Genomic DNA, 23,835 nt, shown 5'->3' on the forward strand with positions numbered 1-23,835 from the left:
TTTCCCAACACCATTTGTTGAAGAGACTGTCTTTTTCCCATTAGACACTCATTCCTCCTTTGCTGAAGGTTTATTGACCATATAATTGTGGTTTATTCCTGGGATTTCTATTCTGTTCCATTGATACGTGTATCTGGGAAGGAATATTTGACAAGAGGTTGAACAAATTATTTCAGCAGTGGCTATAGTCATCGTTGCTGTGAAAACTATGTCAGAATAAAACTTAAGGTCTTCCTGGAAATCACTGACCCTCACCCCAGGAGCCAGTGATGTCTCTGCACTAACCCTGAGTTCTCTTTTTGCAGGAGGGGGATCGCCTCAGTGACGAAGACTTATTCAAGTTTCTGGCTGACTACAAGAGATCTTCGTCCTTACAGAGAAGAGTCAAGTCGATTCCAGGTGTGGATGGCTTATCTTTTCCTCTCTAGCTGTCCCAAAGCCATGGATGAGCAGACACACTCTTGGTCTAATGCTACAGTTTATAAAATAATGTTTGTGGGGCGCCTGGATGGCTCAGTAGGTTAAAGCCTCTGCTTTTGGCTCAGGTCATGATCCCAGGGTCCTGGATCGAGCCCCACATCAGGCTCTCTGCTCAGCAGGGAGCCTGCTTCCCTTCCTCTCTCTCTGCCTGCCTTTCTGCCTACTTGTGATCTCTCTCTGTCAAATAAATAAAATCTGTAAAAAAAAAAAATAATAATATTTGCTAAGTGAAAGGTGGGATTTTGCCTCAGGACGGAAGAGTCTGAATTGGTCTATGTTTTTGGAAAATCTGTTAATATTTCTATTCCTATTAAAGGAGCATTATGCTGTAGATCTGGCTTTTCAGATAATCAGATAGTAGTTTGAACAGAGCAGCATCTTTTATCAAATAAAATATTATATGAAGCTCTTAGTGCAAAAAGAAAAGTGAGAGTGAGGTGCATTGGTAGAAGCTGAAAACATCTTCCTTTTTATTAGCTTAATAGGTCCTGAGGCACCAGGGAACCCAGTTTGAAAACCACCCCTTGTTAACTATGTGCTATTCTAATGTGGTATTTTTAGAAGGAAGCTTAAAGATCCATTTTTTCTCATTGTACAATTCCTTGCTCTTTAATTTCTAGAAACTAAATCTCAAAAGTTATCGAAACATGATTTTTTTTCCAACTAGAGGAAGTTAGCTAGGAATTCCAAAACTCTTACACTCCCACAACTCATCCTTTCTTTCATAAAAGAAATACGGCACAACAGTCTTTCTTGGTTCCCGTCACATGACTGCATTTTTACTGAAATAGTCCTGTTTTCCCTCTTTAGGCTTGCTCAGACTGGAAATTTCCTCAGCCCCAGAGATCATCAGTGGCTCTCTCACTCCTGAAATGCTGCCAGTGAAACCTTTTCCGGAAAACCGGACACGTCCACACAAAGAGATTTTGGAATTCCCAATCCGGGAAGTCTATGTCCCTCATACTGTGTACAGGTAAGAAACTAAGGCTCGTGGGAAACTGTGGAAACCACATGTAGAATTGTGCTTGGAGACTGCTCTCACTATCCTTCAACTGATCTTCTTCCTAAATTTTGGGGAAAATGAAATATGATGTTTATGTCACAATTACGTAATTGGTGAGATCAATTTCTAAAAATGGTTTCTCTAATTTTATTTAACCAGAACATGTAATTTGAGTCAAAGTTGGAATGTGGGATTACTTTGGACATATTCCTTCCAGAAATGATATTCCTAGTCATTACCTCGGCTTCCCTTTGTGTAGAGGGATGTATTAGGGAAAGAGCAATGTGACCAAAAATGTTCTCATTATCTAAAAGAAAAATTTTTAGCTCAAGACCAAGTCTGTCCTATCACATTTACAGCAATGGTAGGCCTCGTCATTATGTGTGTTTCCCGATACAACAGCCACTCACCACCTGTGGCTGTTGCATTTGAATTGTGGTTAGAGTAATGGAGGAATGGAAATTTTTATTTTATTTGATCTTTCTTGATTTGACTTTAAATCCAAATGCAAGTGGCTGGTGGCTACCATATTGGGCAGAGCAGAGCCAGACAGTAAAGGCCTAAGAGGTTAGGCTTCCTTGGTTTCCTGGTGGCCCTTCGCGGAGGGCTGGGAAGGAGCTGGTTCTCACTTATTTTGCCAAAGACATTGCTGCTCACATATTTTAGTTTTTATTTTGAGAAGATTTTTTATTTTTTTTAAAGATTTTATTTATATATTTAAGGGAGAGGATGAGCATGAGCTGGGTAGAGGGGGAAAGGGAGAAGCAGATTCCCCACTGAAAAGGGAGCCTGACGTGGGGCTCCATCCCAGGACCCTGGGATCATGACCTGAGCAGAAGGCAGATGTTCAACTGATTGAGCCACCCAGGCGCCCCTTGAAAAGATTTTTTATTTAAAAAATTTTTTTACTTATTTATTTGACAGAGAGATCATAAGTAGGCAGAGAGGCAGACAGAGGGGACGGGGAAGCAGGTTCCCTGCTGAGCAGAGAGCCCGATGCAGGGTTCAGTCCCAGGACCCCGAGATCATGACCCAAGCCGAAGGCAGAGGCTTAACCCACTGAGCCACCCAGGTGCCCCTGAGAAGATGTTTTAAATTGGAGAGAAGAATGTTATAACCAGTACCTTTTCTCCACCATCCAGAAATGACGTTTGTTTTCGTGCATTTTATACACATACACACATACATTCTTACTGGTTATGTTGAAGTCTCCTTTATCCCCTGTCTCTAGACACAGACTTCTCCCTTGCCCCCCACGCACCACAGTTATTATGAAGTTGGATGGTTCCTTTCTTCTGTTTTCTCTGGTTACACCACACACACACACACACACACACACACACACACACACACACACAACACACAACACACGTGAACCCCGAATGGTCTTATTTTTATATTCATTTAAAATGTACATAAATAGCTTTACACTCTGTGTTACACTGTACTTTTCAATATAACAGTATAATTTTTCTTCATTGGTTATTATTGTGGCTTCGTGAATCCCATTATTTCGATGGGTTATGCTCAATGACGATCATTATCCTGCATAATTACTCCGATTTTCACAAATTTGACCAAGTTCTTAACAGCTTGTGTTTTGGAAATATCACTATAGATGCAGATAACGCTTAGTCGTCCTTTCAACTGGTATGTAGTGTTTTGTGTGAAGAGGCCCTATTTTATTTCTCCATTTCTTATTTTTCTATTGATGCACATTTATGTTTTTACCTACTCGGGGCTCTTCGAAACACTGCGGTGAGGGTTTTTGTCTCTGTTTCTCTTTGCACATGTGTGACTGTCTCTCTAAGCAACGTGCCTAAGTGACGCTGCTGGGTCACAAGGGATCTGCATTTTCAGTTTTATTCATGCTGCCCCCTTTTCCCAAAACCGTACCCGCTTGCAGTCTCCCAGCATGGAAGTGAGCTCGTTCCCCCACACCCCACTCACACTTCCCAGTATGAAGCGTGTGTATGTGGACCCGACATGCAAAGAATCTCAGAACTGACCTGGTCCCCACCCCCCACATCTCCAGATGCGCAAAACTGAGACCCGGGGAGGGGAAGTGAGTGGTTTGTTGAGGTCAAAAATGACAGAGAGAAGAACGAACGAGCATCCGTTCAGTTAGAAATGGACCTTTTCCTTCAGTCCCGAAGTCCCTTCCAATTATTACCGGTTCTGAAGCAGCTTTTCCTTGTCTCTGCTCATTCCTCAAATGCAGACTCCGCGCCCGTCCCTTTCCTTGAGCGAGTAAGTATTTCTGGCTTAGTGGTTTCGGCTCCCCATTCCCAAGAGGGAGATGAAGGCATGAAAAGGTTTGCTTGTGGAGGCTGTATTTGTAACTTTTTAGAAACGCTGTCCTATCATTGGAACAAGAAATGCTTCTGGCATTGGAATAAACTTGCATCAAATGAATTCTGTAGTTACTCCACTTCTCCTCGGCATTTAATCACCCCAGGGAGGCATTTACGGCGCTTTCTACTCCTTGCTGCAAACATTATCCCTTAATTACATCACAGCGGGATTCAGAGTGCATTTGTGCCATGGGGGATTCAGGAGTTCTAACGAGGGCAAGTCCGGACAGATTCCTCTGAACCTGACTTGGCATCATGAGAAACGGACCCACGGGGACACAGTGAATGTTCTTCAGCTCTACTGGACACTCTAGACATGCCAAGGCCAGCCCACTGGGAACCCGGTCTTTAGTTTCCCTCCGGCACCGTCGCTGGGCCCCTAGGCCACCATATTTTATAGCTTCTTTGAGGAAGGAGAGTCGCAGTGAACTTGGCTCAGAACCTCACCACCTGGAAAACGTCAAGGAATTCGGAGAGCGTCTCGTCTACCTCTCTTGTGCTCTAGTTAAGTGTTTAATATTTTACTGATAGTCCCCACGTGCTTTTTTGTGGTTTTGATTAGGTTGGTCTTAAGAGCATCCCAGCCGTGGGTGAATCTTCCCCTTTCCCCACACCTCCAGCTCCATTTCAGAAACAGAAATGGAAGACTTGGGTCAGATCTGAACCCTGGGTCAGATCGGTGAGCTCACTGTTGGCCTTTGCCAACCTAGTTTGCTCATCTCTGCCCAAATCCACCCCTCTTTTGTGCTTTCTCCTCTCCTTATACCTCCAGAAACCTGTAACCTTGTGGCTTTTCTATCCCTTTCCCCTCTGATCAAAGTCTTTTTTCAAGCAAAGATTTCCAAACCTTACATTGTGGTATCGAGAGTGGGTATGCCCTAAGTCTTCTCTGTCCCACAGGTTTTATCCTTTTAGCAGGAGTAGCGGTTCCTTTTCTTTTAAAAATTTTTTTTCCTTTATTTTATTTATTTATTTATTTTTAAAATTTATTTGACAGAGAGAAATCACAACTAGGCTGAGAGGCAGGCAGAGAGAGAGGAGGAAGCAGGCCCCCCGCAGAGCAGAGAGCCCAATGCGGGGCTTGATCCCAGGACCCTGGGATCATGACCAGAGCTGAAGGCAGAGGCTTTAACCCACTGAGCCACCCAGGCACCCCCCAAATTTTTTTCCTTTAATTAAAAAAAAAAAAACAAAATAAAGAAAAATATGTTTTCCTTCGACCTCGTTGAATTCTGGACAGCATGCTAAGGGTTTGGCCTGTCTATAACTGTCCCTGTTCACATTGCTGTTTCCGTGTCTCTGATCCTGGTCACAGCTGCATCCCTTTAACAAAATCAAGGGAATGAAAATTAAGATTTACAGAGTTGGTGAGTTAGTTTTATAGAGGGTCCACCTCAGGAATTTAAAATACAGCTTGACTTACAGAAATTCGATTTGCCTGGAACTTGTGGGGGATGCGTCTCGTGGGTCAAGCACGGAATGCCTGCAGTGACAAACCCAGGGTTTGAATTTGGGTAATTTTTTTTTTAAAGATTTTATTTATTTATTTGACAGGGAGAGATCACAAGTAGACAGAGAGGCAGGCAGAGAGAGAGGAGAAAGCAAGCTCCCTGCCGAGCAGAGAGCCCGATGCGGGACTCGATCCCAGGACCCTGAGATCATGACCTGAGCCGTAGGCAGCGGCTTAACCCACTGAGCCACCCAGGTGCCCGAATTTGGGTAATTTTCACCTGAACCATTGAGCTCCCTTGGTGGGGGGAACTCTTAAGTGGATCCAATGGGAGGTGTTTTCTGGACTTGAATGTGAGGGGTGGCCAGAGTCACACACGATAGGAAGTTAAGTATGGGTGAGGCTCTGATTTACCACCATGTGAGTAGAACTCAGGAGAACTCTTTTTTAGTCTCTTCGAGGAGCATCTGTCGTAGAGCCTCAAATACAGCGGGGCTAGGATAAGCTGACGTTGACTTCCCGTTCTCAGGTCCCCTCATGCCTCCGACCTCTTCAGGTGCCCTCTGTCAGTCACCGCCTCGTACCCAAAGGAGCTCCACTCACACTGTGTTCTCTGTGGAGTCCTCCTTGCTGCCTCTGCCTTACTCAGAGCGCTTTACGGAATAATCTAGACCAGTTACAGGAGCCCTGCACCCGGCTCCAGAAGCATCCACATGAGCCGCCATGAGGCGGTCACTTGAAACAGACCCGCACTCTGAGGGAAGGGGTGAACTTCTAGAGCCAGAAAGGCTATTCCCAGGAACGGCGGGCCTCTCCCGAACCAGGGGCTTTGGCCATCGGCATGCCACATGCAACCTCTCTGGACAGGGGCATGGGGTGGGACGAGCGGTCCCTGACACCGACCCAGCCCAGCCCCGTTGCGAAATCACGGGCAGGACAGCTGGGAAAATGAGGTTGATATACAGGCTTATCCATGCCTGACTTCGGCACCCCTTTCTCCACGGCCAGATGCAGAGAACTCTGTTAGCCCGGCCACATGCTTGAGCCCACTCCTGGCTTATGTCCCAGGGGCCCAGCAGCTGGTGAGGGGGACGCCAGCTGCTGCCTTCCGTGGGGGTGGGGATGGGGGAACAGCGGGGCTGCGGCCAAGGCCCAGCCTGATCTCTCGGGGCACCTGGTCCTGCGGCTGCCACGGGGGTGTGCGTGGAGATCACAGGCGCTGAGCTTGTAATGAGCTTGTTAACCTTGCCATCCCTTTAGCGGGTGATTAGATCAGAGAAAGCCCCATGAAGTACGTTTTCATCTCCTATCCCAGCCTCCCAAAGGCTCTGAAGCCTTTTTATCCAATTAGCAGACTTGCTGTGGAGGACTGAGCTTGCCGAGAACAAGTATATCCATTGGAACACGATTTCTTAGATGGATAATGAGCTGTTTTCAGGCCTCCCCCTTTTTAGCAGAATGTTCTCAGACCAGCAGTCTGCATGCCCAAAGCTCACCCGAGGCCTGGTTGAGACCAGGGAGGTGTCTCCCCTATCACAGGGGGGAGCGGGAGGTTGAAAACCATCAGACCAGCATCCTGCAGAGGTAGGGAGAAGGGTGTAAGATAAACGTATGAGCTAATCCTGAACAGATGTCTGAAAGTCAAAATTTCGTGGAAGGAAAGGAATAGAAATAATTCTGGAGGGGTGGGTCGGAGGGAGCCGTGGCACACGGAGTGGACGGTGACCTTGAGAGAGGCTTCTCTTTGGTCCATGGCAGTGGACTCCCATTCTGAGCTCCGCTGGCTGTACGTCCAGACTGGATCTTTTCCGGGCTGTGTGTTGGGGCCACAGCGGATCCTGCTGCTGGAGTATCAGGTCAGGAGGATTGGGAAAGACCAAGCGTTGGAGCAGAAAAACCGCTCCCCAGGAGGACAGTGTTTTTTATAACAAGATATGCTAAGATGCTGTGAGTACTCCAGCATGACTGCTCATTAACAGTCCGTGGCTTCTGATAAGATTGGCCTGGATGTAAATCACCATCGAACAATACCTTCCTTAAATAGCTATCAAAGTAATAACTCCCCGTTCTTTTTTTAAGATTTTATTTGTCAGAGAGAGCGAGCGAGAGAGAGCACAGGTAGGCAGGCAGCAGAGGCAGAGGGAGAAGCAGACTCCCCCTGAGCAAGGAGCCTGATGTGGGACTCGATCCGAGGACCCTGAGATCATGACCTGAGCCGAAGGCAGCCGCTTAACTGACTGAGCCACCCAGGCGTCCCAATAACTCCCCATTCTTACGTGTTTCTTGTGTTGCTTGAATTTTATGTATCTTGGAACACACAGCCTGCTCTGGCAGTTCTAAATTATGAAAGTACAAAAATGCAGTGTAAATTCTCTCTCCCAGTGCTGACTTCTAATGATCCAACCCTTTCCTTGGGGAGAGCCTTTTAAATATGTGTACATATACATCTATTTGATTTTATCTGCATATTTATTCCACAAACACTGAGTGCCTACAGTGTGCCAGGCCCTTTTCTAGACAATAGAGAAAAACTAGTGAACAAAATAGATGAAAATCACATAAATTCCAAGTTCTGTTTCTGACCCTTGGAAACAACCATTTTTATCAATGTGTGTCCTTCCAGAGATGAATGATGTCTGTACAAGCCAATAGAGCTCTGGTATTTTTCCTTTCACAATGCAAGTACAGCAACATCTCCGCACTGTTCTGCGTCTTGAGTTCTCACCGAATACAGGGTTTTGGAGAGCCCTTCTGATGAGTACGTAGAATTACGTCTCTTAGAGCTGCATGAATCTCATTGAGATGCATTGTGATTTACTTAACCCATGATAACGAGCATCTAAGATGTTGCCAGTCTTTTGTAACAAATGATGTTACAGTGCAAAAAAAAAAAAATGTTATATAACTTTTCACACCTGAGCAAGCATACTTATTGGATCCACTTCTCCTTTTCGCCTTTAAAGCGATGTTGAAAGAACTCTGCCTTATAAGACAATCTTAAAACTCAGTCCTTGGTTTGACTAGCCTCAGCAAGTAGTTGCTTGAAGAAGACAAACCCTATTACAAACAAACATTTTATCTGGAACAGCAGTACTACACAGGCAAAAACGGAAGCGAATTCCTACTGCGTAAACTGTCCAGATACTTAAGTCCTCGTACGTGATTTCGCTGTGGCAAGTTGGGCTCAATAATAACTCGGGAACATGATCCCACTTTCCTGATGCCTTGCTCCAAAATTCAGTTGTCTTGCTTTATTTTCCGAATGAAAGAGATCAGAAGGGAGGCAGTGACCTGGCATGACTTCCCCACAAAGGCAGGCTTTGCCACGCCTGCCCACAGTACATCCTTCCGCCACTTGAGGGCACAATTTGCTCACTTTCTAGGTGCCGACCCACCTGGGTTTTTTTTTTTTTTTCCTTTACAAAGCAGAGGGAGTCGTGATTTATTAAAGGAAAACACACACTTATCTATCTACCTATCTATTTATTTATTTATCTATTGATTTTTTGCCCTTGAAGCACAGGACCGGGAACAACTGAAAAGTATTGCAGTGTCCCGAGAGATTACTATTGTCTTTTTTTTTTTTTTTTTTTTTTTTGGCAAAGTCATGAATTCTAACTGGTCCCCTTCTGCCTTCTTTCATTAAGTAAATCATGACCTTAGAAAGCGGGCACTTTTCAAAGCTCTGTGTTGTCCATCTGAAACTAATGTAATGTTCCGTGGCAACTGTACCAAAATTAAGAATTTGTTAAAACGTGAGGCAGTAATGAATCCTCGCGGAGATCGCATGTATGGTAAACTGGCTCTGCAAGTCCCCGCCCCACATTCATCTCAAGTTCCCTGGGAGGGCACCATGCGTGAATGTGACTGTCCTCCTGAGAGACCCTGCCCTGTCCCCTGGAGGGTGGTGTCCTTCTCCTCCCTGCAGATCCTTCCTCCCGCCTTCCGCAGGCGGGTTCAGGCCGCCTCCCGTTTGGACCTGGGTGGGAGCATAACGTTGATGAGGCCGCGGCAGCAGGGAGACGGTGATGCAAATAAAGCAGACCAGGGTATGTATTTGATTGTGATGATGAACAGTCCGCCTGGCTTAGGAACAGCCCCCTAAAATTCAGAAAGCCTTCTTTCTTTAATTTCGAGACTTTTTTTTTTAATATTAAAATTGGTTCTTTGAAGTGTCTTTTTCTTGATGAGACATCCTTCAGGGAATTATTTCCTCTTACTCCCGAGCCGAACAGGGGCAGGGGGAAACAGTTTCTCTTCTTTTGAGCTTTTTCATGCTCAGATCTGACTTTCTCCCATGCTGTGTATACGATCCAGGGGTGTGTGGTCACCCACGCTCTTCCCGTGACATGCCTGGCCCCCGCTAACACAGAGGTGTTTTAACAGCTCTCACTCGTGATGGATGTCCTGTAGTTTCAAGGCATTGGACCCCGTGCCCTTGACCCTTCTCAGCAGAAGTCACAATGTCCTGGGGCCAGAAGTTAGAGGCTGTGTCAGAGTCTTCCCAGGGGACAAAGTGTGCAGGACAGGTGGGCGCCACAGTGTAAAATGAAGTAGACTTTACTGTTCTAAATGTTACTGCATTAAATTCAGCTATTTATTGATAGTTAAGTAGTAGGGAAAGACTGAGTTTTACAGGGTCATAAGGTAATTTTTAAAAACGCACATCAATCAGATTTTATGTATCTTTTTTAACTAAAAAATTAATTTCATTTATCTGCAAGCCTGAATACCAGATAGGTTATAAAACTAAAAATGTTCCAGTTTCAGCTCATTTGTTCTATGTTCTTTGGTTGACGACCTTCAAAAGGTATGCCGGGGGTTTGGGGGCGCCTGGTGGCTCAGTCAGTTAAGCCTCTGCATTCCTGGGATTGAGTCCCTCATCAGACTCCTTGCTCAGTGGGGAGCCTGCTTCTCCCTCTGCCTGCTGCTCCCCCTGCTTGTGCTCTCTTTCTCTGACAGATAAATAAAATCTTAAAAAGAAAAAAAAAGGAAGGTCAACTGGGATCCGTGCAACCATGTAGAAATAGAAATATTATAGTTTAATAAGGGTAATAGTAGAGGAATTCAACTTACTGGCTCCTTTGAGCAATTTTAAAGAGATTTCCATGCCTACAGCTAAAAATTCCACACTTAGCAATAAGAACCTCTTGAAGCTCATTTCTCAACTTTTCCTAGAGTTTCAGGCTTTAAAACGGCACCTGTGGTTTCTTTGGGCCCTCCCCACTTTCTTTGTTGGGGGAGACGTGGGTGTTTTCTCTCCTCTCAGAGCCCCTAGACCAGTGCCGCAGCTTCTCTGAGGTCCCATCTTGGGTTCACAGACAGGAAGTGGACCAGTTTCTCCATGTTAGTAATAGACTTGCACTGTGGCCATATCAGCCTACCAGCTTGTGCCTGCCAGGGTGACACATAGAGATATACCCTCAACTTCTTTCCCCTTTGAGAAAATTGAAAAAAAAAAAAAAAAAAAAAGCAAACGCAGAAACCTTGGCTCCTCCCAAGCTCAGAATTCTGTTCTGTCTTGCCCTTCTTGCATCACTGACCTTAACATATCCCGGTGGCAAAACTTCATACCCCACCATCGTCCATTGTTGAGCTGAGTGCCACCAAAGTCCCCACTGCCCAGGACTCTCGGATGATACTGTAATTCTCCCCTAACGTCAATGAGATCTTCCCAGTGAGGAGAGGAAAAAGGAAGGGAGGCGACTCATTTTCCCCAGATGGGCTTTCTCTCGCTGTCCTCACTGGCCAGCCCCCACTGAAGGGGTAGCTGGATGGCTGCTTTCTCTTTTGTAAAGAACAAACCTCAGATTAGTGGTCTGTCCTTACTTGGTGAAAAAGCAAACTGAGAGCACTTAGGCTCCCCAGTGCAATCCCCCCCTCCCAATAATATTTTGAAACCAGTGAAATTTTGTTGAGACCGGACATAAAGAATAGCTTTAATAGGGACAAATGGAGGAAATATTTTTACCAAACAGAACCATTCAGACTCAAGGGAAGCTGCTCTAGTGCCCAGAAAGGTACCGAAGATCAGAGTCAAGAGACTGAGTCTCAGTTTCTTCATCTGTAAAATGGGGTAACTCCAAGATACTTGGGGAGATTAATAGAGACTTCAAGGGCGAACGTGCTTTGCAAAATGTAAAACGCTCTACGGGACACATGCTAATGGTTGCTATTTGTGTTACATTGTATCAGTAACTGCTCTCAGTGTTGGCATGTAGCAGGGGAAGAAGCAGGTTGAATTTAAGGTGACTTGCTCGTGTTTTGCTCTGGTGGGGTCATGGCGCCGGCTGCACCCCTTATGTCTCTAGCATCCTGCTGCGTGTATTTTCTCCTCTGCAAGGCCCTGGTGGGGCCAGGATGACTGCCCCAATTTGCCTTGTACAGTCAGTCTCCGACTGAGAGTAGACTGTAAGCAGGTGCCTGAGCGGACATTATTCTCATACGAAGGTTTTGATGTGATCTCGTCGTCGGGGATCGGGTTGGACCTGGAGCAATCCGTCGTTCTGTAGTCTTGTTTCGGAAGTGTAGCCCTGGTCTTCTGCAGCTCAGGAGGGCAGATGGTCATAGCCTGTGACTGCTTTCCATGCCATTACAGCTGGAAAGAGGCCCTCTTTCCCTCAGGCCGCTGGAGTGGGCAGCTTTCTCACCAGTCATCAAGAATAGAAGATGAATGTCTGCAGTAATTTTATTTTTAAAGATTTTATGTATCTATTTATTTGAGAGAAAGCTTGAGGTAGGGGTAGTGGGGCAGAGGAGAGGCTCTGCTGAGGCTCCCCGCTGAGCAGGAAGCCCAACGCGGGGCTCGATCCCGGGACCCCAGGGTCATGACCTAAGCTGAAGGCAGACGCCTCACCAACTGAGCCACCCAGGTGCCTCTGTGGCTCTTTTAAATGCCATGAAGTCGTCCTTGGAACTGCCCATTGGTACATGATGTAGAATTTTTTGGCTAGTCACATTATTTTCTTCCTTGTTTCCTTTCCCTGGTCCTGGAGTTCAGGCCAGGCTCCGTCTGATGAGTTAGCTACCGTGCGGACGTAGCAGACCCTGTGAATGTATACAAGAGCCACATTCCCTGAACTGGTGTGGATAGAGAGGAATGGACAGGGAGCTTGTGAAGGGTAGAAAGTTCTCGTTAGGTCCGTGGTCTGTTTACTCATCGGGACGGGATGGTGGCGATGATTTCTGGTAGACACTGGCCAGCTAGTGTCAGGCAAACCCTACGTTTCTGGCACTGTGCCCATGTAGAACTTGCCCTCTGCGGCTCAGGATTTGTACCTAATACATGAGTCAATGGACATGTCCGCACCTCGTGGAAGCTTCTATGCTTCTTTTATGGATATTGGGTGTGTGACCATTTGCACAAGCACACGGAGGAAGACCCCTGCTGCGGGAGTGTTACTTGATGTTACCAATGTGAACCCCAGTGCAGGGCCCGACCAGAGGCTGCGGGGTGACTCCAGACACACAGCTCGAAGGTGGCATCTTCAAGGTTGCCGAGACCCTGGGCAGTAGGCCAGACAGTCTGAGGGCTCCCCCAGGGTAGCCAGTGTTTCCAAGAACTGTGGGATGTGATGTGAGCCCATAATCACTGTAATGCTGAGCACAAAGCCACCGTGACAGCCGTATGGGGAGCAGGACACAGGGGCTGCTTCCTTCAGTGTGTCTCTCGTGTCCTCTCTCAGAGTCGCATTGAAATGAACCCAAACCTTGGCACGAGAATCCAGACAACATGCCAACTCCGTGTGTCTTAGGGCAAGGAGAAGCCGAGCCCAGGACAATGACTGGGGATAAGTCATTGTGACTGGGGATAAGTCACAGTCATTGTGACTGGGGATAGCACAGCTTCCAAGGACTTATCACATTGGTGTGAGGAGTGAGAACTCATCCCTGTCCTCCCTCCTCGCCCTCTGTCATGGATCACCATACCTGTCCTTTGAAAACCTTGCACACCTATCAGGGCTCATGCCCTGATGAATAATGTTCATGCGTCCACCTGTCCAGTGTCTCGGGCCACTACCGCATGCCTGGCATTCTGCTTGGCATGGAAAGAGACCGGGAGGGACTCATCTCTTTGGAGGCACAGCCCAACCCCTTAAGAGACACCAGAACCACTTTACAAGTGTGCTGATCTGCTGAAAGACGTATGTGAACTTCTGTCCTACAACCACCTGAGACTTTGCAAGTTCTCCTGCCTCCAAAATCCAGACAAGCCTTCTCTCTCCGCACATCCCCAAAGCAGGCATATGTTTATAGAGGGAGTTGGGGGCATCAATTTCTGTCTTAGTAGACTTGCTCTTTCTACCAACTCCAATACTTAATTCCCAACCCAAACTGAGACATCTTGACAATAGTAAAACCATCAGGAATGATACAGCATTTTAATGGAGGTATTGGCTTATTCGTTGGCTGTTTTTTGTATGGTGTTTTTTTAATTTGTTTTGAGTGGGTGGGGGACTAATATGGTCTCTGCCCCAAAGGAGAAAAAGAGTCCATTTCAGCAAGGCAGAGATTGGAAATTCTCTGGTATGTGTATCTGTTTTTGTCAGCTGGCAGATTTGTTTTAGGAAACGATTTGGAAAGCCTGGAAAAAATGTGCTCCGTCTGTTCCTTAAAAGGGCGAATGGGTTGGTTCCCTCATCCACGTGATCATTCTGTCTGGTTGTCTTTTTTTTTTTTTTTAAAGATTTTATTTGTTTGATAGAGATCACAAGTAGGCAGAGAGGCAGACAGAGAGAGAGGAGGAAGCAGGCTCCCTGCTGAGCAGAGAGCCCAATGCGGGGATCGATCCCAGGACCCTGGGATCATGACCTGAGCCGAAGGCAGAAGCTTTAACCCACTGAGCCACCCAGGCACCCCATGTCTGGTAGACTTAAAAAATGCAGCCTAGTCCCAATCTGGCATTGAAAGAGTGTCTTTAATTTGAAATTTAGGTCTTTTACAAAGCCAAATATTACTGAAATTCTTTTTCAGTTTTTACATGGGGAAGCGATCCTTAAAATTTTGCTGCTTTAGGGGAGAAGAAAGGGTGTTTGTGGCTGGGACTTCTCAGCATTCTTCTTAGCTTTTATCTGGTCGCAGCCTCTCAAAGAGACATTAATTAGTTCGGTTAATGGAATCAGAACTAGAACCAAAGAAAAATTACTTATGTTTTTAGTAATTCTCAAGTTTTGATACTTAGTTGGGACTAGGATTGATGCCAAAGAGGCTCTTTCGGTACTAAGAACATTACCATCATTATATTGTAACGTAATGAGTCGTCATTAGGTTATACTCCTTAGGCCAGGAGAATAGCTCTGAGATCCAGTTACGAGGCAGAAATTTTACCGGGTAAAGCATTTTCTAAAGGAATCCCATGTCTAAATGTCAGTGAATAGCTGACTGCTGATGTTTTAAAAACATACACGCTTGTGTTATCTGTTGCTGTGTAACGAGACTTTACAGCATAAAACAACAAACAGTTGTTATCTCCCCGTCTGTGTGGTTTATCCAGGTGTGGCATAGCTGGATGCCACGAAGTCAGGGCTCTCAAAGGCCACAGTTCAATGGTAGCCATGGCTGCGATCACCAAAGGGCCAACCAGGGGAGGATTCACTTCCAAGCTCACACCTGTGGTTGTTGACAGGATTCAGTTTTTCTTGGATTAGTCACTCGCTGTTGGCAGGATCCCTCCAGAGATTCTTGCTATATTTTTCTCTCCATAGGGCAGCTCCCAACATGGCGACTGGCTTCCTCAGAATGATGAGCAAGAGGGTGTATGTGTAAGCAAGATAAAAGCCAGAGTCTTTTTTTTTCTAAGATTTTATTTATTTATTTGACAGACAGAGATCACAAGCAGGCAGAGAGGCAGGCAGAGAGAGAGGAGGAAGCAGGCTCCCTGCTGAGCAGGGAGCCTGATGTGGGGCTCGATCCCAGGATCTTGGGATCATGACATAAGCCGAAGGCAGAAGAAGCCACAGTCTCTATGTAAACCTTCAGAGTGACATCCTGTCACTTCTGCTGTATTCTATTGGTTAGAAACGAGCTACTGGGTCCAGCCCGCAAGCAAGGGGAGAGGGTTTCACAGAGCAGGAATACCAGGAGGCAGGGTTACTGGGAGCCATGTTGGAAGCTGCTACCACAGTTCTAACCAAGCTACAGAAGTTGGAGTGGAAGACGTAGCTGAGAAGGGTGAGTTTGGCAGGATGTCTGAAATGTATACTGCTAAACTGGTCTGTTCCATTCCTGCCCATGTAGATAAAATATATACTTATTAAATGCTTTCTAGTCACCATGGAAGAAAGAAAGAAGAAAGAAAGACAGACAGGCAGACACTAGTGATAATAAAATTCTAATACCCCGACTGGGAGCTCGATCTATTCAACAAATTTCTGAGCCCTCCCTATGTGGGAATCACAAAGAACATCTAAACAACAGACCTTAAAAACCATACCATAGGTTCCATGCATGTAGCTGGGAGTTAGGAGAGATGTGGTTAGCCGTTGAATGTTTTGACTGTGTCAAGTTTAAGAATGTTTTAGGGGAAAAAATGTGGAATAAAAAAATGTGGATTTGAGACCTTCTCACATTTCCATGTTTTGTCACTTTCCTTGACGAGTTACATATCCAGATCTTCCCCAGAGCAGTGCCTCATGATTAAAAATTACCCCATCTTCCTGTCTGTCTCCTTTCTCCACTCACAACAACAGTCCAAATCCAACCTCTTTGTAAGGAGGAAAGGAGCCAAGAAAACTAATTCATACTAAGGTGGTAGTGGATATTTAAACCTCTTAATACTCGAAAACTCCTAAGTGGTATTTCAAAAAAATATTTGGTAACAGGGATGTCTTAATTGGTAAAATTTCAATGAGCACAATGAAGTATGGTCTAAAAATGTTTCAAGTGGGATTGGAGAGAGATTTACTCTTTCCTAAAGCAGTCGGTTTTCCCCCGCAGGTCTCAAATGCTTATGTATTTATGATTGTTTTCAATGGGAATCTGATCCAGCCAAGACATAAGATTGTGAACATCCCAACTTTCCCTCTGGGCCATTCTTGTCTGTGTTTTGGGAAAATAAGTTTGTACTCGATCCCATGCACACACACTGGGCCGGCACGGACAATCCTTTGGCCAGAAACAGTGAGTCTCATCCTGCTTATGGCTACCTTCTCGAAAGTTGTTAGATGACATAATTCTTGGATTTTTCTCTAGCTAACATGAGGCATGTACCTTATCACATATAAAACATACGAGCCCATTCATCAGTGTCTTGGTAATCTTACCTGGTTTAGGTTCTCCAGATTACTGAGCATGTGGGTAGATCTTCCCTCCCAAGAGATAACATTCTTATTTTCGTGGACCCATTTTCTCTCAAAGTGTGCCCATTTAACAAAACACATCAGGTAACATTGTTGCAATAAGAAATATAATGATCCTTGGGAGATTCACCTTCCTAAAAAAAAAAAAAAAATGTTTAGGTAAAGCCATTTAACCTCCCTGGAGTCAGGTTCCAGGTTTGCAAAAAGGGATGTTGAGCTAAATTCTCTGGAAGTTTCCTTCCAGCCATGTGTCCTGTAGAAAGCGCATTCAGTATGGGGCAGGGAATTGAGTCCCCATGGTGATGACGTTTGAGGACAGGGGTTGAACAATACTGTGGAACAGCGTGCGAAGCTGTGGACCGGTGTTGGGTGGACAGGTGGGTCAGGTTGGTGGTGCCCCTGTACGTGGACATGGGAGAAGGGTGTGGGGACAGCTCATCTGCTTCTCCATTGTGACTTACACGGAGCCTTTGATCCCGCTCCTTGAAAATGTTTTTACAACCTCTGGCTCCTTATTTCTTCAAGCCCAGAATAACAGAAGGTGGGTTGGTGTTTCTTTCTATGGATTCAAAGATGAAGAAATTGAACTCTACAGAATCGAAAGAGATTTTTCCAAAAATACACCACATCACAGAGGGGCAAGATAGAGAAAGTGTGCATCCCAGCTTAATAACTGAGAAAGAGGAAATAACCTGGATGCTTCTTCTTGGACAGCGCTGTACGTGATGGCACCGTCATCGCATGGGATTGTCGTGTAGCCGTTAACATCACGTTCATTGGGAAAACAGTCGTAACTGAAGGACACTAAATGATACAAAACCAAGATAAAGCTTCATCTACACAGTGGGATAAAACTGTTGAACATACAGAGGAAATAAAGACAGAAGGAAATAAGCTTGTCTGAACCAGTGATTTTCCTCCTTGCTGTAGAATGTTGGGTAGTTGAGATTTTATTCTTTTTTTTTTTTAAAGATTTTATTTATTTATTTGAAAGACAGAAACCACAAGTAGGCAGAGAGGCAGGCAGAGAGAGAGAGGAGGAAGCAGGCTCCCTGCCGAGCAGAGAGCCCGATGCGGGGCTCGATCCCAGGACCTTGGGATCATGACCTGAGCCGAAGGCAGAGGCTTTAACCCACTGAGCCACCCAGGCGCCCCGAGATTTTATTCTTTATGCATTCCTGTACTTTTCAGCTATTCAAGATTGAAAAATGGATTCATATTATTGCCATAATCCTTGTGCTTTCATAATCATGATTATAAACGAGTTTGTGTAGGAGAGAGAGTGGAGTGGACCAACTCTAGAGGGTGATAGGAAAGATCTCTTTGATGATAGGACATGTGAGCTAAAGCCCAAGAGATGAGAAGGGACCAGTCATTTAGGGAACTGGGAGAAGCTCTTCCAGGCTAGGGGAATAGCAGGTACAAAAGCCCTGTCATAAGAATCAGTTTAGAATGGTCTAGGCCTTGGGGAAAAAAACCCGAAAAACCAAAAAACCAAAAACAAACACACAAACAAAAACCAACAAAAAAGAGTGCAGGAAAGTAATGAGTGATAGGGTCAGAGAAATTGCCAAAAGCCAGATCATATAGGGCTCATGATAAGAAATTTGGGAAACCCTTGTAGGGGCCTACCATAATCTGTTTTACACTTTTGGAAAAGTCCTCCTGACTGATATATAAGGAGTAAATTACAAGGGGCAAGCGTAGAAGTCCAGAGATGAATGGAAAGCATCGCACTGGTCCAGGAGAGACGGACGGTGATGTGGAGTGGAGCGTGTAGGCTGTGGTGTGTTTCTGACCTTGCTGTGTGCAGGAAATCATCGTCATCACTGGTGCACATTGGTGCTTCCTCATTGGTGCACACCACAGCCCTGCAAGGTCCGTGTGACTGTTAACCCCACTGGGGCTTTGGAAAGCCTAAAGATCTTGCCCAAGGCCAGTTCTCTGGCTCCAGAGCCAACACCCTTAACCATTCTCAACACGACCACCAGTAAACATTGGCTCGGCAGATGGGAGTGGTGACCTTAAAGCTAAGCAAGCGTGTGCAGAGAGGGGTCTGTACCCCCAGGCACGTGCCCTCACCCAACTTTGGACTGCCTTCTGCCCACCTTACTACATCTATGTCCATTCTCAGCAGCCTCACAGTTGGGCTCCCTCAGTTCGACAGAACAAGATCTGGACGGTTCCACGGACACAGCCCCGGGCTAGGTTCAGAGACGACAAACTGTCCCTTTACTTTCCAGGGCCTTCGTTTTCTCATTTTCAAAGATTGGGGCTTGGCGTTGGTGTCTCCCAACTCTTGCTCCCCAGAATTCTGCGCTCATCCTTTCACTCTCTCCCGGCCTGCCATCTCCTCTTTGGAGGAAGCGGTCAAGACTTTACTGACTTTTGAAGCTTAGTGAGTATTATGCCCGTTCTCTAAATTTAATTAATTTCCTGGTGATGACTCTCTTGCCTTGCATCTATGTTCTTTTTCACTTAAAGTGTAGGTTGCAGTCAATGTACTTGACCATTCACCCCTACTCTTGATCCTGAGATCACAAGAGATCACCAAGAGGACAGGGTGATAGCTAGAAAGAGCTGGAAACAGAGGCCAGAAGGTAGGGAAAGTGTGTGCCCCAGTTGGTACAATGCCAGGGCATCAGTGCCTGAAGCAGAGTGGCCTAGAGAGGTCCCAAGATAGAGCAGGTCAGATCTTTCCCCAGCACTCTGTCTCCTCCATCCTGCCTCCATCCAGTCTGGGGGAAACTGAAGACACAGGAATGTTACTTATTTGCATCCTTGGCCTTGGAACTTGCACAAGCAAATTAACAGCTGCATTTTCTCTCCTTGAATACCTGTGAGTCTTCACTCATTATCCTGCAAAACCATTACAGCAGAGAAGCCGCCTGCATTTTTCCTCCCATGGTGTGGGATGTTCCTATGTCCCCGGAGAAGTTTATTTCAGTGTTTTCCCAAGTGATTTCTCAGAACATTACACATGGCAAATATACCATGAAAGAAAAGATTAACGAAATGAGTTCTGAGGTCAAAACATTTAGGGAAAGGAGGTGCCTCTTTCCCCCTTGAAGTGGTTCAGGATGTGCATTACCTTCATCTTCCCCGAGTCTCCCCCACCGCCTCTGCTTCCCCCCATATTTGTTCACGTTTTGCCCAGCGCTGGGGTCCTGCAGAAGAGGCGGGCAGTGCTGGTTTTGCTGGGTTTTCCTTGAGCAGCAGGCTAATGGGATTCGCCTTGCCTGATACCTGGCGTCAGACTAGAGGTTGTGTGACACTCAGGGAAATAAGCATCTTTGCTTTTTTTTTTTCTTCTAAAGATTTTATGTATTTATTTGACAGACAGAGATCACAAGTAGGCATAGAGGCAGGCAGAGAGAGAGGCAGGCATAGAGGCTGAGCAGAGAGCCCGATGCGGGGCTTGATCCCAGGGCCCTGGGATCATGACTTGAGCTGAAGGCAGAGGCTTTAACCCACTGAGCCACCCAGGCGCCCCAGCATCTTTGCTTTTAACCATGATAAGTCACATGAACGGTATGACTCTGAAATTTTATTGTGAACATGGGATTCTAGGCATCAGTGCATCATTCCTGGCCGTTCAGGAAGCTCTCCCTTGAACCTGACCTCTGTCACATGGCTCTCCATTGACACGACTGGTGCCAAATCATTGACTGGGGGCTGTGAGCCTGGTCCGTTGGAAGTGGGTTCACTCAACCCCTGCACTTGGTCTTGTCTGAGGTGGTGGTTATGAGTCTTGTCCTGCTAATACTGTCATACCGAGGAAGAGCCATGGGGTAAATCCGGACGTTTATGCGGAGGCAGGTCCGCAATGACCATTGTCACCTGCACGCGATGGCAGGATCAATCTGCCTATCACAACTAAGGGCTTAGAGTTGCAAGAATGGAGTCAAGGCCAGCTTCGTCCTTCCCTTTTGATTTTCCTATCAGAGATTTCATAAACCAAACAGATACAGATTTTTCATCTTCTGCCTTCTACTTGAACACTGACATCACCCTTCTCCAGTGGGGCATCCTTTCCATTTGAATATGGACCCAGTGAGTGGCAGCGACTATGTCTTCAAGATGGGATATCGCCCGGGGATGGAGGCACAAATCTTTCCTGTGCAAGTTCACATGCGTAAATAAGTGGTTCTCAAACCAGGGTGATTTGGAAGCCTTTGGAACAAGAATATTTCTGTCGGGGGTGAATATGCTGTCTAGAATTTGGAACAGTGGACCAAGTGCGAGGAGGACAAGACATTTGCCCGAAGTAGGGGACATTAACTGATTGAGTCAGTCCTTGTGTCCTGTTGATAAGACCCAGAAAGTTAGGCAGACTTGTCACTGAGAGATGTCATGAGTGACCCAGTATGGCAAGGTCATTCTTGTCATTTCAGTGGAGGTCTGATGAGAGGGAACACAGCTCTAGAGCCAGACTTCCCGACTTTAATTCCCGACTGACATTTCCTACCTGTGTGATTTGGGGCAAGTTATGTAACAGATCTACATCTCATTTTTTTTCTTTCTTTACGACATGGGGATGCTCATGAGCATAGTCCCTAGCTATAGGATAATTATGAGAATTTAAGTTTAAATTAATAAATAAGAAGTATTTGAGGATGTCTGTGTGACTCAGATGATTAAGGGTCTGCCTTCGGCTAAGGTCGTGATCCCAGGGTCCTGGATTGAATGAACCCTGTGTGGGGCTCCCTGCTCAGCGGAGAGCCTGCTTCTCCCTCTGCTTCTCCCCACCATTCATGCTTTTTCTCTCAAATCAATAAAAATCTTTAAGGAAAAGAAAAAGAAGTACTTGGGAATATTGCCTGACACAGGATAAGTGAGTGCTGTAATATCATTATTTCTTTGAGTCAGGAATATGATTCGTCAAAAAAGGACACATGTGTTTTTCTCTTCAACAAATATTTATTTAGCACCTACGATGTTGCAGGCACTAGTCCAGCTGCTAGTGATTCATCAGTGGATCAAACATCAGATAAAAATCTGTCTTCCCAGAGCTTCCTTTTAGTGGAATATACTAGTAAAAATGCAAATGGAAAGAAAAAAAAATAAAAATTATAGTTAGCCTAGTACCTGTCCCATAGCTGTTAGATAAGTGGATATAGTTTTCATATTGTTATTGTGTTATTGTCCTATAACTTCATTGGGCTGGAGGTTTGAATTCTCATCTTAGATAGGAGAAGAAAGCTAAACCTATCCAGAATGCCTTGGTAAGAAGAAACTGAAACTACTCCATACAGACTAGAAAGGGAAAAAGAGAAAGAAAAGAAATGAAGTTAGGCCCATCGCCTGTGGTCACAGATTGTGTTTAAAACGAGCTGAGGGGCACTTGACTGGCTCAGCCAGGGGAGCACATGGCTCTTGAGCTCAGGATTGTGAGTTTGAGCCCCACAATGGGTGGAGAGATTACTTAAAAATAAAATCTTTCAAATAATAATGATATAATTAATTAATGAAAAAATAAAATAAGCCGAGCCTTTTGTTGCTTTCTTATCCCTGTATCAGACATTCCACCTCTAGGCAGATTTCCATGCGCGAAGGCAGTAAGACATTCTGAGCCACAGACCCATCTCGCTATGTAGTAAAGCAGAGAACAGTTGGCTGCAGCTGAAGGGAAGAATCCATAAGACCTCACTCCGCCAAAAATAATTCACTTCTGAAAGGAGACACTTCTTTGTGATAGTGACCTCCTGAGCACAGGGTTTTGCGTTGTGGGAAGAACTTGGCACAAATAAACTCCAGACTTTATTCACTCATTCTTTTTTTTTTTTTTTTTTTTAATTATTTATTTATTTGACAGACAGATCACAAGTAGGCAGAGACGCAGGCAGAGACAGAGGGGGAAGCAGGCTCCCTGCTGAGCAGAGAACCTGATGCAGGACTTGATCCCAGGACCCTGAGACCATGACCTGAGCCGAAGGCAGAGGCGTAACCCACTGAGCCACCCAGCCACGCTCTTTTTTTTTTTTTTTAAACAACATATAATGTATTATTTGCCCCAGGGGTACAGGTCTGTGACTCATCAGTCTTACACCATTCACAGCACTCACCATAGCACATGCCCTCCCCAATGTCCATCACCCAGCTCCCCCATCCCAACCCTCAGTGTGTTTCCTGAGATTAAGAGTCTCTTATGGTTTGTCTCCCTCCCCGGTCCCATCTTGTTTCATTTTTCCCTCCCTTCCTCCCACGGCCCCTCACCCTGCCTCTCAAATTCCTTGTATCAGTGAGATCATATGATAATTGTCTTTCTCTGACTGACTTATTTCGCTCAGCATAATAACCATCCACGTCATTGCAAATGGCAAGATTTCATTTCTTTTGATGGCTGTACAGTATTCCAGTGTATATATATATACCACATCTTCTTTATCCATTCATCTGTTGATGGACATCTAGGTTCTTTCCATAGTTTGGCTATTGTAGACATTGCTGATATAAACATTCAGGTGCACGTGCCCCTTCGGATCACTATGTTTGTATCTTTAGGGTAAATACCAGTAGTGCAATTGCTCGGTCGTAGGGTAGCTCTATTTTCAACATTTTGAGGAACCTCCATGCTGTTTTCCAGAGTGGCTGCACCAGCTTGCATTCCCACCAACAGTGTAGGAGGGTTCCCCTTTCTCCGCATCCTCGCCAGCATCTCTCATTTCCTGACTTGTTAATTTTAGCCATTCTGACTGGTGTGAGGTGATATCTCATTGTAGTTTTGATTTGTATTTCCCTGATGCCGAGTATTCACTGGTTCTTTATCTTTTCTTTTCCAGGAATCTTCTCTACGTCTATCCGCAGAGGCTAAACTTCGCTAACAAACTGGCTTCGGCGCGGAATATTACTATAAAGATCCAGTTTATGTGTGGAGAGGACGCTAGCAGCGCGATGCCGGTAAAGACAGACAGACTGTGCCTTCCAGCAGGGCAGGCTGAACCCCCCTGCTCAGTCCACGCAGACAAAATGCAGGGCTCGTCCGCATGCAGAGTCCATCCAGTCAAGCCCACATGTCAGCACCTGCCAAGGCCTTTGCGGCTACTCCAGTGTGGGTCCCAGGGTGCTGAGGGGGAAACAGGGTCATTCTAAGTTGAAAGTCTCTTCCCCGACTTACTCGGTAGTGATCTGTGACGTTTGGAAGAGCAGATCATTTTAGAACATTGAAAAACGTTATGAAATCTTTCCACACTACGCCCCTGGTGTAAGAGCTGGCGAGGCGTGCCCGCTGTGTCGGCCACGTTTGCACTC

At 45.7% G+C, this 23,835-nt stretch overlaps 1 protein-coding gene across 2 annotated transcripts in view; it reads left to right on the forward strand.

Moving 5' to 3' along the window:
* The window catches only part of DOCK8 (dedicator of cytokinesis 8), a 210,029-nt gene that overhangs the window by 103,409 nt on the left and 82,785 nt on the right, over positions 1–23,835 (forward strand). For both annotated transcript variants that reach the window (XM_046021705.1, XM_046021706.1), the window contains 3 exons: positions 306–399; positions 1,291–1,453; positions 23,367–23,484. In XM_046021705.1, the coding sequence (XP_045877661.1) occupies positions 306–399; positions 1,291–1,453; positions 23,367–23,484 (375 nt within the window). The remainder of the gene's footprint in view (positions 1–305; positions 400–1,290; positions 1,454–23,366; positions 23,485–23,835) is intronic.

The sequence above is a fragment of the Meles meles genome, chromosome 11 (assembly GCF_922984935.1).
Source record: "Meles meles chromosome 11, mMelMel3.1 paternal haplotype, whole genome shotgun sequence".
NCBI lineage: Eukaryota > Metazoa > Chordata > Mammalia > Carnivora > Mustelidae > Meles > Meles meles.